The sequence below is a fragment of the Phoenix dactylifera genome, unplaced genomic scaffold, assembly GCF_009389715.1.
Source record: "Phoenix dactylifera cultivar Barhee BC4 unplaced genomic scaffold, palm_55x_up_171113_PBpolish2nd_filt_p 000412F, whole genome shotgun sequence".
NCBI classification, from domain to species: Eukaryota; Viridiplantae; Streptophyta; class Magnoliopsida; order Arecales; family Arecaceae; genus Phoenix; species Phoenix dactylifera.
Window position 1 is genome coordinate 89678 of NW_024067852.1, and position 17975 is coordinate 107652.

The 17975-nt window shown below is 37.7% G+C and overlaps 1 protein-coding gene across 1 annotated transcript; it reads right to left on the reverse strand.

Moving 5' to 3' along the window:
* Positions 1 to 1151: 1151 nt before the first annotated feature.
* LOC103695726 (AT-hook motif nuclear-localized protein 9-like) lies at positions 1152 to 14007 on the reverse strand. Its single transcript, XM_008777118.4, has 5 exons — positions 12660 to 14007; positions 10947 to 11014; positions 9779 to 9910; positions 2779 to 2940; positions 1152 to 1980 (listed from the first exon to the last, which is right to left on the reverse strand). Exons 1-5 carry the CDS (start codon positions 13144 to 13146, stop codon positions 1753 to 1755), a joined length of 1077 nt encoding a protein of 358 aa, XP_008775340.1. The 5' UTR covers positions 13147 to 14007; the 3' UTR covers positions 1152 to 1752.
* Between the last annotated feature and the right edge of the window lie 3968 nt (positions 14008 to 17975).

Here is a 17975-nt window from a genome sequence, read left to right on the forward strand (position 1 = left end):
AACTGCCCTCTGTTTGTCTGCATCTCCCTTGAGAATATAGGCTGACCGTATAGTTTCCTTTTTTTTCTGGGAGATCTCTCACTTGAGGAACACCTAATATCTACTGCTGCATTCTAGTGGGAAAAGTATCCATGGCTTTGTTGGTAGGCAAACAGATCATGGGGAGCTTTGAGTTTGTTTACAAGATGAACTACTACGGTTCCTTCCTGCTCTCTGCTTGAAGTCAAGGCTCCATTGCCTCTAGAAATAATTTATTGCATTGCGTATCTGCAATTAGGAGTGACGGTATATCACATCATTAAATTGTGGTATTGTAATGAAGTTCGATGATGCTAAACCACTCGCATCATCTTCTTGTGCTAATTTTGGTAGTGGTTAAGCTCTCCCATCACAGCAAAGTATTTTACTGGATTTAAACCTCAGGTAGATCAAATAGTTAATATGCTGATAAAACATGCTTTTGGCTATTAGGTGGAGTGGCAATTTTCTGAAGCCCTAGTAATTCTCACGTATTCACATGTTCCAGTGCATTTGGCTAAGGAAAGAACTTCAATCACAATAACCATTCAGGATTGTGGATGTTTATCAAAATATATTAGCAATCGGCAGCGCCTAACCGCATTCGATGGGAATCATGAAGAGATGAAGCTGAAAAATATGAAAACCTGGAACGGGATTAATAGATGAAACTTCAAAGAAAGCCCTAATGACCCGAACTCAGTTCTGCTGATATCTAGTACTTTTAAGCACTAGCAACAACCCAAACTGGAAAACCATTAGCGTTAATATGCTAAGAAAATTAGGATGGTAACTTGCATCATAGCACACGTTGATGAGATTAACGCTGGATACAACCAGACCAAACGTTTGGCACAAAAAAATTTATCCCGTACTAGAAAAAGTATTTCCCAGAGTATGAAAATCTCCTTCAAGCTGTGTTCTTTCCAAATCCTTGAAGAACTTCCAGTGATATATGCATTCTTTCCGAATCCTGTTTTTTATTTTTCGGCGAATCACTTATGCGCAAACCTAGCTTTTGATGAAGCAGCTCAAGCAATTAAGTTTACAGAAATTGATTCAATCTACAAAACAAACTCACGTCTCCCTCAATTCAAGAGCACACTATATGTAATTTACCAAACATAATCACATAAGAACAAAGAACAGAGAATTGGTTTCCCTTTGCAATCAGAAAATTTTGACATAAACAACCAAACTTAAAAATAGTTTGACAACATTACAATGACAGACCAGACCATGCGACTCGAACTACCACTGGATCCAGTCAAAACGATTAAAGATAAATTGGCAGCATGCCCTGAACATTGCACATTAAAGGCAGCTTGACTGGTAATTTGACTGGAGATGCACTCAAATTGATTACAGGCAACATTAAAACTGAAAAGACCCAACATAACAAGTTGGTGATCTCAAAAATTTCCTGACGCCTGAGACAACAGCAAAGAAACAGCACAGTAAAGATGGCATACCAGCAATGTACAGGCAATACTTGACGCCATATAATGCTAAGTATGACAATTGGTGGAAACCAAAAAAATTTTCACAAGAGGCATTTAAATGGTTGATATCTTCTGCAAAATGAAGTTAGTACGAATTGAGATTAAGCAGGAATAAAATGCGAGTTCAGCAAGGCTCGCAAAATATTGCTAGTCTTCCCCAAGGCTCCCCAATCATCCTACAAACGCCACATATACACACACCACCCATCGAAGTATAAATAGCCAGCATGAGCTACCCGCAGGTCAAGTCAATGTCGATGTGAGCATTCCTGATGTCCATTTGCCTTGAACCAGGCCATCCACCCAGGACAGAAGGGGTGAGATTTTGGCTGGGAGGTGCACCAGATGGTGTGCCTTGTTTATCCCCTACTGGATGATCGGATTCAGCACCTGGTTGTTGGCTGGTCTTGGCTTTGCTTTTCGCTTTCGACCCGCCATAAATAAAGCTCCCCACTATTACCTACAAAAATTTAAGCATATTTTCACAACGGTCAAACCAGAAAGGATCTAGCAAGGAAACATAATTATACTTTAGCTACTAATTTTCTTAAGGGTGGAAATCAATATAATGTTGTGCTTAACATACACTAGTGTGCAGCATGTACGATGTATGTGCATTTCTGCATGTGAAGTGAGAAATGGGAGGAAAGGTTAGCAGTCTGAAGTTGGTTCAGAGGGCTGTTTTCTGATTTTTGATTTGGCGTAAGATAGAGAAGTGGATTCGTGGTGGTCTATGGCTCCAGAAAGGGCATCAACTTGGACTATGGAGAAGTTGGCAAACTATAAAAAAGTGGAGTCGACACTCTTTAAGAGATGTAAGTTGGGAAATATAATAAAAAATTAGAGTAACTCCAGGTCGGAGTCCAAACCCCAGAGTTCACTTTTTAATAGTAGAGATGTATATATATAATCTTTTCCCTACATATGAAAAAATGATACTAAGAACCTTCTTGAAAGTCCAAGAATTCCGATCCCCTAGAACCATGATTGGACTGGAGAAGGTTGGTTTGCTAAACAGTGGGCCCTGCTCAATCACGGACATCATGCCATACACAGATGGCCATTATTGGCAAACCGGCCAGTCCAATCGTAGATTAGATAGAGAGGATCCCACCGAAAGCCCAAATATGAAAAAAAAAAGTGGGGGAAAATTTGACACGATGAGACTTGGTTATCATCAAAAGCACACATGACCAAAATGCAATAGCATGCCAGAACTCAAATGCTAAAAATATGATAAGAGGTTCCAACTAGTTACCTGCACAGGAGTTGCAGCAATAAGCAATCCCCCAACACCACCACCAATCACACGACCATCGGGGCTAGAAAGAGATATGCTTAAACCACCACTCCGGCTACGGGATCCTCCATCATCAGTCAACATATAGGATCCCGACAAGCAAAGTATTTCAAAGCGGCCCTAAACAAGTAAATAATTCATCACATGAGTAAAAACATGAAACTTTTTATGAAAATTACATAGAATTGCAAGTGTTCACAAAATTCCTCAGCAAATTGTATATGATAGTTCAAGTTTTATCTTGTTATTAGAAGTAACACGGATATTCTGTTATCACAAAAGATCTAAAATGAATCAACTTTTCCATGGTGATTAGACAATCTAGCCAACTTATGCCTCTGCATATATTTATTAGTAAGAACTCGAAGCAAGGACTGAATATCAAGGACGTTTTATGGGAACAAATAGGTTCGATGACTTCGTTTAAACTTCTATACTGATGGTCAGACATCTAGAATGCGAGTCATCTGAAGGTAACATAGGCAGGTCAAGAAATGCTCCTTTGCTTTTCAGACGTCATAACACTTATGATGGGGTTTAACCCCATAGTAATGATTCCTGTTCACCAGTACTTCGATGAAGCATCGAAAGTCAAAGGTTTTGAAGAGAGTCAAGTCTCAACTACAAAACCTGTACATACATTACCCTCCAGACTAGATGTGATTCAAAGACAGGTGCCACCTATTAGACTCTCACTAACGTAGCATTTTTAGTGTAACAAAAAAAAAAAAAGGAGGATGAAATGGAAGGTGAACGGAGGGATAGACTTCATTGGGAAGAAAATTACTTCTGGAGATCACTTAGCAAATAAATATCACGAGTATTCAAACTATTACAAGAGCAACAGCTTTCTCCTCGTTGCTTGTAACATCAATGAGGCATGAAAGGCTTAGGCTTTCAACCTTGGAATAACTCTTTCACAGCCATGCATTAGTCAAGCGCACCACCACCTCATGTGAAGAAGGATTTGGAAAAAGATTGCTAAAAGAAGAGGCCCTTATAAAAATGATAGGTAAATGAGGACTTGTAAGGCTGAGCTCAAATACTAGGGAAAAACATTGATGGCTACAATGGTGGTATGATTAACTCTTCAACCTCTAAATCTTGGCAATGGCATATTCCTTATATGGGTCAAGTTACTTTGATGTGGTTGTCCCCACCATACTCACTTTCCAAGGTCCCATGCCTTTTTCCCATCAAATAATAGATCGGTTATAAAGCATGAGTTTTATTTCAGACAGACCATGATAGGATTGAGCAGATTTTACAACCGAACAGCAACCATAAATATTAATTAGTTTGATAAATGGATTAGATCAAACTGATCCCAGGCTTTCTCTAAGACAATCCAAAGCCATGAGGATGTGCTACATTATGAAATATAAAAATCACAATCCACAAGCTGCAAAGAATTTTTTGATCAAAAGGAATTATATGAGCTTCATCTATTGTAGGTTCCAAACTGATCACATGCCTTAATTAAGACAAATAGTTCCACCAAGAAATAGCAAATGAAGAAATATAGATGTGATTTGCAGATATTGAAAATGGATATCTTTATTCACAAATAAGCAACAAAAAAGGGTGTCATGCACAAATAGAAGTATAATTTAAGATGCAGTGCATTGAAAGAATAGCCTGTTACTGAATATGATATAAACAGTGTTATTCAATATGACATAAACAATTAAAAATAGAGGATAAGAGTGAATGAAAAGTAAAGAGAAAGGCTTACTCCTGACCTAGAATTGGATGGTGTCAAAACATCACAGAACAAGAAAATGTTCCTTCGTCATATGTTACTGACTATTGACTGAAGTGGAATAATGAGTTTGTTAGTCACCGGATGGCGTGAAACCAAACTATTTATATGCCACCGTACAGTAATATATTCTTAAATTTTTTAAATGAAGGACCTTAAAAATATTGGGAAACCAAAGATCAGTCAATTCAATAGTAAATGATAGGAAAAATTAAATTGTTCATGCTTGATCCCACCAGTTCTAGTTCAAGGTTTGTCTCGAGGAGCCAAATTATGCACAGTTTCATGTGGTGGACGATCTCACCATAATGAATTGATTTTAATTTGGAAATTTTATGAATTTTTTCAAATTATGCCTAAAACAGATCCCAGAGCACCGTCCTAAAAAGTCGCAACAACCTAGTGGTTTCTCAGAATTGCAAATATCTAAAGTTATTGCAACATGAACAGTTCTATACCGGAAATTAGTATCGATAAGCACCAAAAATATGCCATCAAAAGAAAACCAATATTGATTAGTACTAACATAGATACCAATACATACCATCAATTTAAGAAAAGTTTGCAAAAAAAAAAAAAAAAATCAAAAACAGCTACACAAATCTCTAAAATATTTGGTTCATATTATGTTCTACAGAATGATTTACTCGAGTTATGATTGCTTTACATAAAATGAATGTAGTTTTGTGAGGCAACTCTATTTATTTACTTAATGCTATGGATCCTAACCTGTGCTAAGGAGAACAAATTATGTCAAAAGATCAGAGTAAGCAGAAATTCAATTTAAGGGGAGTAACAAAAGGCCAAGATTAGAAGCTCAATGTTACGCTAATGTACAATAACTAAGGTTTATTAAAGTGTCATAAAAAGGATAGCCCTGTGCACGAGGCTCCCACCTCTGCAGGGTCTAGGGAGGATCCGATTAATAGATTGAAATGTCACAAAAACGAAAATTGCACCAAGTCGGTTAGAATATTAAAAATTGTTGACCTAGATCCTTGTCATATTGCCTGATTTTACAACTAAGCTGATGAGCTCCTTGGTGCCAAGACATCAAATCCCATGCTGTAGGCATATCTGGCTGCATATGATTGATTAAGATTTAGAGATCGCAGTCTCCACTATTGCCCTCAAGAGCAAAAGAAAAGGCTAATATACAATGTCCATACAAGCATCCATGCAGGTATCGAATCAAGCTGAGCTTGATCATGTGTTCAAAATTAAGGGAAATAAAGCCTGGTAAAATTCATAATGCACATAGTAACACACTAAAGATGCATGGGTCCAGGCTGCAAAGCATGTAAGTTGTGAAGCCCTTATCTGCCCAAAAACTCTGTGTTGCTTCAAACTAAGACGTTTCAGCATACAGAATATGAGCCATCGAGGGCTTGACAGCAAATATGGAATAAATGCCCTTACCAAAATGCTTCTGCACATGGAAAGGATCTAAAGTACCCAATGTTTGCAAATGAACCCATAAACCATACAAATGTGTTAATTTAAAATCATGCATAAAAAGAGGATTTGCAAAGAATTAGATGCACATAGAACTAATTGAAGGAGGGGACTTCAAGCCAAATAATGACAGCAATAGCAAATATACTGTATAGTAAGGGTTACGTCAAGTTACCAATCCAGAGATGTACATAAACTATGTTCTTCCATGCAAAGATGACAGTGCATGTTGAGAGTATGATCCATGGTTTAAGCTCCATATGGAACTCAAGAATAAAACTAATTTTTCACTTTTGGCCAAACTTAATTTCTAAGTGTCGTCAAATTTTCTGTTTCTTCAATTTTTTAAATGATGAAAAGCATATCCCCGAAGAGTAAATTAGACTTTGCAAGTTTCCAGTCCAGAATATTTGCAAGTCCTGCAACGTTAGATTGCGAAGAGATTTAGACATTTTGATTGCCAGATTTAGACTATCCTCAAGCAGTAAAATGATATATTACATTGAGAACATGATAAGGTCCCCCTCACCCCACTCCTCTCCCCCCCCCCCCCCCTCTTCTCTCTCCCCCCTTCTCCCTCACCCCGAAAACAAGAAAAAAAAAGGGTAAAAAAGAAAAAGAAAGAAGGAAATGTGAAACCACATATCAATACATCCACAAGCCCTAAAATAATACAAACATATAGTATACTTCGACATGATGTCCAATTTGTTTTTTTCCTTTATTAGTTTCCATCACATTTTACCCTTTCCTAATTCTGATTGACATTTCTCTTTTTTTATATCTTTAAAAAAAGAAGAAGATGATTTCTGATTGAAGCCAAAACTGCCAAACAGAACGCATCTAGTTAGGCCTAAACCAAAACTAAGTTTTTGAGCCTTTGTATGACCCTTACATGTTGCACAAATATCATACAGAACTTGTTTGCTGGTCAGTCATTTAGATTATGGAAATTGTCAAATTGAACCACCATTTTATCATCCAAAGAGTCAAGGCCATGAAATTCCTTTTCACTAAATTTTGAGGTTAAACATAAAAAAAGGATCTCCAATCATTCAGTTGGCTCTCCAGTACTCCTTCATTGCACTTAAACAACTTGGCATCCCTCCATTTATTGAAGTGATGACTTCTACTGTTTTCTAGTTGTCAAGCACTTACCGTCAGAAACCTTTATTCACCTGTTAAATGATTTTAATGAGGTGAAGCAAAGAATTTCTGTTTCCTAAAGGAAATTAGGTTCATGCAAAAGACAAAATGAACAAACCATTTAGAGCATGTAATGGAAATGATAGTCAGGTGATGGTGGTCATTGATAGACCTACAAGGGATGGTGAGTGATCAGTGAATCAGCTTATCATTGGAAGAGCTGGGAAGGTTCTTTGGATCAAGATAAGGAGGTTGAGTAATTAAACCTTTCAGTTAATGGAATATAGCTAAATGTTTGTCAATGTTAGTAATTTTTCCTCAAGATGGTTATCATTAAACTACAGGTACAAAATTAAGCAACTGGATTTTCTTTTAATTTAGGCATTTTCATGTGTTATCCAAGCTCAAATATGTGTGGGCATGACAACATATGAAGTAGATACTTAGTTGTCACAATGTCTTATTGCCTCGTATCCAGGCCAAATTGTAACTAAATTGGTGCCTAGGCTTCTTTTACTTCTTCTTCTGTTGCTTCCCTCAGCTGCAGCTGCAGCTGTCTCTGTCCATAGAAACAGAACACAGGATATAAATTGATAACTCATTGTTAAATATGTTTAAAATCATGTGTTCATTATTAATTATTAAGATATTTATATTTTTGAGCCTCACTTCGTTAAGGTGAGCCTTGCGTTGCGCCTTGCACATAGGCTCCGACAAACCTTGGTGCCTTAACGTGCCTTGAGCTTTGACACATTTGCTAGCGTCTCTGATCAGGATTTGAAAACTTTTTAATATTTTTAGTGATCTTATATTACAAAATCTTACATAGGAATCAAGGTATTACACTTTGCTTTAAGAAAACTGGAAATAGGCACATGAAATGCACGTGGGCCAAAAATAGATGAGCGACATGATCTCTAATCAAAAAATTGAACATTACAGATAGCAATACACAATGTCCTGGTTCATATGGTATAGCTATAATTAGATAAAAAATCAGGGACAATATTTTAAAAATACAATATCACAACAACCCAATCATCTCTTGATATCAATAAGGACATTGCTCATACGATACAAGTGAACAGAACCTCATCGTGGGATTAGTGTAGTGCCTATTGTCATAAAAGCCCCATAGGATATATTTTTAAATCACTTTACAGTTAAACTAAGTTGTATCCTGCATATTACCTATTGCTGTAAAAGCCCTGTTGGATATTATATATTTAAATTACTTTAAAGTTAAACTAAGTTGTATCCTAAGCCCTAACCTACAAACAAAAGGTTATTCCTATATCCCATAATTATCAGGTCAGATTGGTGGGCAAAATGTATATTAGCTTCAAAATAACAGTTTTGGTGTAACCCTTCTTTTCATGCCACTGCTTTTTTGATAATGCACAATATTGATGAATAATCAGGTAATTCCTAGCCTTCTTCCCCATCAAAGATCTCCTGAAATGTAGCCATGATGCTCTTGGAAATGAATGGAGCATCTGTTTGATTCTTGCCTTTCCATCACCACATTTTTCATGTGCTCTTATAAAGACTCCTAGCTTTCACATTGCAAGGACATAAGCAAAAATAATCTCTGTTTTCAGCCATAAGTACCAGGTCAAGTGCCACAAAATTTCTTCAAAACATAAATACCTTTAGCAACTTGGCATTAGTTTTTCTCCTGTTTAGCATATAAATATGTTGGTAATCCATAAAGACCCAAGACCTCAAACGACATATAATTTTTTTCATAAACTAAATATTCTTTGCAAGTTAGCTTTACTTCTCTTGTCTGGCATATAAATGCTGGTTAACCTGTGTTAGTGATTCTTTCTCTTAACCCACATTATCAATGTCTCTGAGATCCTAAGCAATCAATTTTCTAGTATTCTAGGTATATGAAAACCATCACTGGAGCATATCATTTCTTTTTCTCAATCTACATATCCTTCTCATAGCTTCACCTCCTGCATCAAGGAAAATAGGAGGATGGCTAAGACCAACCTAGAGTGATTATAAGCAATTTGAAAAGTTCCACAAGATTGGACCTTGTAAACCACCTGCCTCTAAATGGCAGTCCAATTAGCAAACTGCAAGGACCTAACAGCATCCCTGAATAATGTTCAAGTCATTTCATTTTCCCATCTTTCTATGTCCCATATGACACAATCTGGTACTACCGGTAAAGTTCATTGATATCCCTTAGTTAGCCGACAGATTATATCTAACTACATTATATTTAGCTCAAACACAAGAAACTAGGATCCATATGGAAACTACGACCTGTGTTTTCCAATAACACAGTATCGAAATCAGGTAATCTTGCTTCTTGACAAATTAAACCTATGGCATATGCATCCAATCACATTATCCCTGTTGTTCCACTAACAACCACAATCAATAGTGCAAGCATGCCAACTTTCAACTCTAGTTATTCTACATTCTAGCACACTTATGACACATATAAGATATATAAGATAAATCGTGTCTTCTATTTTTAGATCAGTTACCATTGGATCTTGCAACAATAACGGAAGATAACAAACCAAACTGTTTATGTAGAAATAAATCCAAGAAAATAAGTGAACAATCTCTAACCTCATAAGTGACAGTGCCACCAGAAGTTGCTGGCTGGCGAAGGGTCACTGTAGAGACAGCACCATTAGCCGAGAGGATACAGACAGCACGCGGTCCCTGTTGTGAAAAGGACATTATTTTGGATGCTATGTCCTGCACAAGAATGATGGAGTATTGGAATCATCATTTAGAATAAAAACATATGATCTCAATTAATTTTAAAGTCAGCTAATGCAGTCTGAGAATTTGATACAAATATAACTAAACAATGAATACCAAACACCAAAACATGGAGAACAAAGTAACTCTGCAAAAAGAGAAGCAATAAAACCTAATAATTTCATGCCAACACCAAGTGCGTTAATAATAAAATAATGATTATCAACAGGATAAGAAGCCTGAGAAAAGCCAGAAGGTGCAATATATCTGCATATTGTAGAGTTGTGCATAACCACATGCGATACCACTCTACATATATCCTTATTTTAGTCTTATATAGTGAAATCATTTTCCCTCTTTCTTAATTATGGCTAATAGATTGTAGAACAAATTAAGTTATCAAAACAGATCACATAATTTTGTTTTATCAAATGGAGTGGAAAAACTGTAATGAAACTGCAAAAACTTACCAGCTTCTGAAAAACATAAAAAGATCACTTAGAAATATAAGCAACTTTTGTTCAGTTCAGTTGAATCATATCAGGTTTTGGCATTTGCTATGTCCAACTATACATGTGCCGAGCCCTTTATGCTTATGGTCCAGGAAGGTTGATAGTTACATGCAAGATTTCCATTTAATGTCCAAGATAATCATCACTATTGTGTGACTGATTTTAGCATGCTTCTAGCTGAGGACACTTGAATTTTATCTGATAGAATTAATACATCCAAATATATCATGACATGTTCTCATATAAATCAATGAATAATAATTTCCACAAGAGGACCTCTATTGGATATTATTGCTGGTTCAAGTATTAGGTAAATACCACCATCTCAGTATGAGAAAAACTTAGCTGCTAAAAGCAGTTCCATAACAGCTTACCAGAGACAATCAGTTCAGGAAATGTAATAGAAACTCATAATCATAAACAAGTCTAACTAATTAAAACTACTAGTATGGAGTAAAAAGCATAATTTAAAACAGTAGTTGCAATTGACGGAACAAGATGAATGATGCAAATCGTACCTCTCCTACAGCAATTGTTATAATGTGTGGTGTAAAACCCATGCCAGCTGACCCAGCAACCCATTCCCCTATTCAACACCAGGCAAACAGGTCTCAGACTCCAATATGACAAACTAATGTGAGTAATGCCATTTAGCTTCAAGAAACCCAGAACCAACCAAAGCAGCATATAAAAACATGCTGTTAGACCAAAAAGAAAAGCAGCATACTTGGAGAAAATTTAAAATAAGGAAGGATGAGTAACGGGACAGAAGGATAAATTATAATCATAGCGAAACGAGGTTGGATGTTTGGACTGCATTTTCAATAAAACATGTACAAATGTTACACCACATTACTACCAGAAGACATATATAAGCCACTAAGTCGCTCAGTGCCACCTGATCTCTTGGCTCAATAAGTCTTCCAGGAAAACCTTGTATGTACTTAGTTTTTTAGGATGCCCACATGGAGATAGGTTCATAGACGTTGTCTATCTATCAGCTCCTCTCTCTGTAAAACAGTAAAACATGGAATGGTTTAAACCGAGAATCCATTTTCCAACAAATCCATCCAACATCTCACTTGTAACATCAGAAGTTTTTAATCAACAAGATTTTAGATAAAGGAAAAGATTTTACTAATGTTGGCTCCTGCCCAACATGTTGTAGGGTCTCAATAGGAAGTCACAGAAGGTCTGCAATTCACACTGCTTTGCTGTTAATATGAATGTCCACATCAAACACTGGTACAGGATGCCAGGACATTCGAACTAAAAAAGGATACGGTTTGAGGAAACTGCTAGGTTAACTATTTTCTTAAAAGAACATATTTACATTTTTCTAACAAAAATTAATAGTACATAGGAAATGAAAACAACGATCAGAATATATTCATATGTGTCAGCCTCCACTCAAAGCATTTTTCCTATTATTCAAGAATTAAAAAAAAGCTCCCCACAGAATCAAAGTCAAAGCCATTTATATGTTGCTATTCCATTGCAGATATCATTACTGTTCCCTTTATACCTCATTCTTTTCCCTTACAAAATGTACGTGTGCTAACTGGATTGGAGGCACTAAATTTACACAATAAGTTATTGGATACTCCAAATGTCGTATTTAAGATTTCCTTTCTCCTGGGAAGCCAGGATTCTTCGTTTGGAGAATCCGACAAATATTAAATTATTGATACTTGCATCCTATCCGTATTCTTTAAACGCATATCGTAAGCCTCTGAGCACGACAAATTAAAAAAACGATCTATATGAAAATCAAAATGACGCGATCTATCAACAAAGCATTATTATAATTAACAACCGCAAAACTTTTGGCCAGAAAAAGATCTAAATAAACAATCTAGGATTTCAGAAAAGTTTAAACAAGAAGATAAAGCTATTGGCTACGCTCAAAGCCAGGATTCTTTGTTTATAGAACCCGACAAATATTAAATTGGTGATCTTTATATCCCATCCATATTCTTTAACACGTATATCTCAGCAAATCTTAAACAACACGAGAAAAATAAACAACGTTTATCAAAATCAAACTAACGCCATCCATCATGACACCATTATTATACTTAAAAGTTCTAAACTTTCACAGGAAAAAAAAATTGTTCGAAACAACAGAAAGGAAGTGTCGACAACAAGCATGAAGGATCAATAAAAAGGAGATCGTTTTCTCTTCGAAACAACCCAAAGCAAGGATCTTTTTTTTTCAATTTGGAACTCACCGAGCGAAGCCAACTGCTGCTTCCTCCCAGTGCCCGGTGGCCGGCCTCTACCCCGCTTTTGAGTAGGAGCAGCCGAGCCCGAGCCCGACCCCATCCCCGACCCTGGGGGCGTCGCAGAGGAGATGGGAGACAGAGCCAGCGCCATAGTCCCGTCCGGCCCGTACTTCCGAGGCCTCCCCCGCTTCCTCTTCATGGGCTCCCCCGAGCCCACTCCCGCATGCCCCCCGCCGCCCATGCCGCCGCCACCTTGGGGAGAGATCGCCGGCGAGGACTCTACCTGAAACGCCGCCGACCCGATCGGTCCCCCGCCGGGCCCCATGCCGGAGGACTGCGCGGCCAGGCTCGAGCCGGGGTTCGGCATCGACCGGATCCCCGGCGGCGGCCCATGCAGCCCCGGATGCTGCGAACCGGCGACCGGACCTCCTATCCCTCTCTGCATGTAGTAGGGCGCCGGCCCGGACATTGCCATCCCTTCTCTCCCATCCATGCAACTGACTCGAGACCTCCGCCTCACTCCCAAACCCTAAGCACAAGGAAAATACTACAGGAAAGCCCTAGAAAATACTATAAAACTTCAAGCTTTTCGGTCTTCTCCACCAGAACGCTATCAAAATTCGAACTTTCCGGCCTCAGGAGAAGAGCAAAGCAGGGAGAAGGAGAACCTTGGATCAAGAGAGCTCAGAGAGAAACCCCTATGCCCTAGACAACTCCAATGGCTCGCTCAAGAAACCAACAAAAGCCAAAGAAGGGGACGCTGGCGTGGGATTGGGTACGAGTTACGGAAAAGCTGAGGCCCCATGGAGAAAAGCCGGACTCAAAGGTCATTTCCCCCCATCCGCTTCCGCGAAAGCAAGAAAAATCCCAGCCTTTTCCCTACCTCTTCCCTTTAATGCACCCGGAAACGCCAAACCTCATTACCAGAAAAGGAGCCCAACGCCAGAACAAGTTCGGAAAGAGTGGTTGAACGAAAGATAACCTACTACACTCCAGAGAACACGTCTCTCCTTCCAAGAAAACAAGCTCTCGCTTCCAAAGCTTCCCCCTAATGGAAAAATGGCAGAAACCCTAGCTTCCGTGGCCGAACGCCGGGTCAGGAAACGCGAAGTTAAAGCCCGAACGCTTCCCAAGAAACCCTAGCTGCTTCTGCAAGCGCTGAAGGCCGAGCGTTGTTGGCGAACAACTACAGTAGCAGCGCAAACAAGAGCCAGAGAAGTAAATACGAGATAGAGATTGCAAGACCACGAAGCCATCCACTTGACGAAGAAAGAAAAAGTCTACTTTATTAAAAAAAAAATCTCTATTTTTCCTCTTTTAATGATTTCCTCTCTGACTCGTCTCTCATGGCGGCAGCGAGCGCGGGCGAGAAGAGGAGAGAGATCGAAGTTGGAGTACGGTGGATACGGTGATGCTGGTAGGATAATTCCAAAACTCTTCTTAAAAAAAAATAATAATAATAGTCAATAAATAAATGGAGAAGATAATTTTAGGTAAATAAATAATTAATTGGCTTAACCTTGATAGCTGTTTGGTTCCAAACAGCACGCCACGCACCGACTTCCCGCACCGCATATCCGCGGCCGACGCCGAGGGCCGCTCGGCCCGAGCACGTGACCGGATTTAAAAGGAACGGCCGCATAGCAATTAGTGTGCGGGCCGACTTTTCTCTGGGTGGGCCCACCAGCGGCGTCACCACGTGACCGTGCCTCCGAGGCACTCGAGAGGTGGAGGACAGCTGGAACAGGGGGTGGGGCCCGCGGGGATTTTACCCGGTGGGTATCACGAAGCCAGTGCTGGAGCATGATCGTGGCCGTCGAGATCGAAATCGACGGCTCGGGAGAGCGGTGGTGGGTGCGGACGAGCGGCTCCTCGTGCTACGGCGTCCTATTTCTTCAGCTCTCGGTTTCTACGGAAGTGATGGGATTCGGTGCGGAGGGCCGAGCAGCAAATACCAATCCCCTTTTCCAGTCATAGTGTGACACGTCATTGAAACTTTGGGGAGGATGTGTCGAGTGGGGGGCTGCTCTCTGGAGCCTGGACGCTGCCGCGACTGACCGGGTGGTGCAGCAGAGCAGCTTTCGGTCAGAGGAATGACGTGGAGCTTCGGGTTTCGCGTCACGGACGCCAAAAATATTGAAATATTGAAAATATATAGTATAAATATGAGTGAGACACCAGTATTTGTCAATCATAAGGTGTCCACCTTTTGAAACTGTTACCGGATAATTGTGTTTATAAATAAGAATTTCTAATGGAAATAATATTTATTACTTATCTAAATCATTGCTATTTAAACAAAAAAATAATAATTAATATAAAAACTAATTAGAGATTGTTTTATGGTTTAAACAGTTGGAATGAATGATATCAAATAGCAACCAATGAAAAATGGAACAATGCTCAGGCAATAGCTGTTGTTTGTACCAAGCTATGGAGAAGAGAGAGAGAGAGAGGCCTGCCGACTTGATGTATGGCTGCTTGAAGTTGGGGGGTGGAACTACAAGGTATAAAATTTTCATTCATGGATGGAATGGTATTTAAGAAAATAGTTATTGGAGTTTGTATCATTAATATGTTGGAATGAAAATGAGAGATATTAAGATGTTGCTAGGTTCAACTTGTTGAAAATATATGGCTTTGATTTCTTTTTTCCCATGCCCATCTGTTTGTTTGATTTATTCTTGTAAAGAATTTTAATTTAAGTGCATTGCTTTTCAAATGGAATAGGAAGGACGACAATCTTCAAAATTGTTAGAATGGTTGTTATAATAATTATAATTATTGTTATTGGGATAGAGTAGAGCCAAAAATAATGTTTTTGAAGCAATTGAGAAGCTGAACATATTTATCCTTTAGGTCTTCAAGATACTTTTTATGATGAACTCGGCTGGTGATATTTTTAAAAATATATATTTAAAAAAATATCAATTGGTGGAACCGTGGAATGGTATTTTAAAAATAATAATTATCAAAAAAATTTTCATTAATATGCCGTGCTGCAAAGAAAGAGAGCTATTATGGTATTACAAGACCCAACTAGTTGCTAAATAGCAATATATTACTCTAATTTCCTTTCCCATGGCCACTTTTTTTTGGGCGCTAACTTAGGATTGGCTTGGATTGTTTGTTTGACTTCTAATAAATGCTGATGCAAAACCATGTGTTTCTAACAAAAATTATATAACACAGCAAACTCTCTCTGAAATCATTACAATGGTAGTTATAAAATTTGTAATTGCTATTATAATGTCGCACCCTACCCAAAGCAAGCAACATCAACATCGCTTGTTAAAGCAACTAAAAACTCAAATTTCCAAACTATCTATTTTCATTCCTCCTATCTTTCATCTGCCTTTTGATTATCAGAGGTTTAACAATTTGATCATACACTACAACTTGCTATTTTTAAAATAAAAAAAATCTTTTTGCTTTAGTATCCATTAGAGAATGATCATACACTACATTTTTTTTTATAGCAAAAAAAAAAATCAATTTTTTTTTTTTTTATAAAAATGATGTTAGGTGGGTCCAGCTCATATGAGCCCCCTTCTTTATGTCAACCCAATCTTATGCCCTTTTTTGTGGATAGAAGCAGTGACGGCATGGAATGTTATAGAAGCCCTCTTTAGGGATGTTGCTGTTGGTATGGCAAAGAGGCATTGATGGTCTGAAAATGTGAGAAAAAGAAATGAACGAGGAAGAGATAGAGAAGGAAGAGGAAGGAAGGTTCCCTTCTTGGCCTTGGGTTGGTATTACATCGTTCTAGCCATCTTTTGGATTTTGGTTTTGGGACTGATGCTTCTCCTCTAAGTTGAGATCTCTTGTGGCACATGGTCACATATGTATTTGTATCATTATCATCTTGCATTTTCCTCTACTAGTGCATTGGAAATCACTGAGTATCTGAGTCCTCAAGGAAATATTAGCTAATAAAATGGTTTTATTTCGCATGCATTGTACATATAAGATACTATTGAGCAAAGGAGTAGACCTTGCTGAGATACATTCAATTGCATAGAGTGTTCATGATTCAAATTCAACATGAGCATTGAAGCAAGCTGGGCATCAATTTCTTCAGTTTAGATTCTTACAGTTTCTGAAAACCGGTTGGACCAGTTCAACTCGGTCAGCGGTTTTGCTGGTATAACTCAATTTAATTCAAACTAACCGATCTATAATTTATATAAACTTTGTAACATGATATATATCGTAGATTCATTGGGTATAAAATTATGTTGTCTCGGCATGCTATATCACTTGTTCCTCTATGGTGTTTACTACTGCTTTGGTTTTATTATTTTTGCTGAGATTTTCTTTTCTTTTAAATTTTGTGAAGTCCAAGGACCACAACAAACCAAATCTAATGTTGGTTGGATCAGTTCAATTCAGTTCCATGTTGATTGGTCTAGTTTTGCATTCAAAATTTGAGCAATGATCAAAAATTTGGTTCAGTTTTGAAGCGGCCCCCAACTTGATCTTTTTTTAGCCATATGTCCTCTATATCTTGCAGGGACATTCTACGCACTCAAAAGAAATGTGATGAAATCCGGCCCAGACAGTCTGCAAGGAAATGGTTTACTGCAATCAGATGGCACGTATACCATATTGTACCTCATGTCAAGTGCACCTAGTTAGATTGTATTCTAAACTCAACCTCGGCGGACCCACTTTACGTACAATATCTGGCTTTTTGTTTACTTTATCTTTAGGGTTCGTTTGGTTAGAGTAATATGACATAAAAAATAAATTCTATGTCTGATTATCATGTTTGGTATTAAAAAGAAGATGAGAAGGATGATAAAATAAATGGTAGATTCCATACCTATTTTACTGAAAGAAAATGTAAAACAAATAACATCTTAACGGTGGTACTTTTTCTTACACTACGTTACTAAGTGGAGGCAATCTGAAATGATCATCGTGTGACGAGCATATCCCTACTTTTTATTAATTAACGATGCGACTGTATCTATATATTTTTACTTAATAGAAAAATTAAAATTCTAAAATTTATTCACATAAAAAAATATATTTTTTAAATATATGTAGTAAATATATTTCAATATTCAAAATGACATATATTGATAGCTTTCGTGTAATCATAAATAGCTAACAAATGGATTGAACAAAAAAGTTGTCATTAGTTAAATTATTTAGAAATTTAGCAATGTTGCTATATAAGATTATTCCTTGTGAAATATGGTAATCTTTTTTCAGTGTTATTTTCTAAAGTAATTTTTTTTCTCCAACCAAAGTAAGTAAAATTTATGTTACCCATCAATTATTTTTCTAGATAAATAATTTTTAAAAAATCATTAT

What these genes read in the sequence shown, in the direction of transcription:
- LOC103695726 (XM_008777118.4), bottom strand. Translation starts at nt 13,146, where the DNA reads ATGGATGGGAGAGAAGGGATGGCAATGTCCGGGCCGGCGCCCTACTAC. An exon ending in GTGGCACTGTCACTTATGAG is followed by an intron (nt 2,941 to 9,778) that starts GTTAGAGATTGT and finishes TTACTTGTTTAG; the next exon opens with GGCCGCTTTGAAATACTTTG. An exon ending in TTGCTGCAACTCCTGTGCAG is followed by an intron (nt 1,981 to 2,778) that starts GTAACTAGTTGG and finishes AAATTTTTGTAG; the next exon opens with GTAATAGTGGGGAGCTTTAT.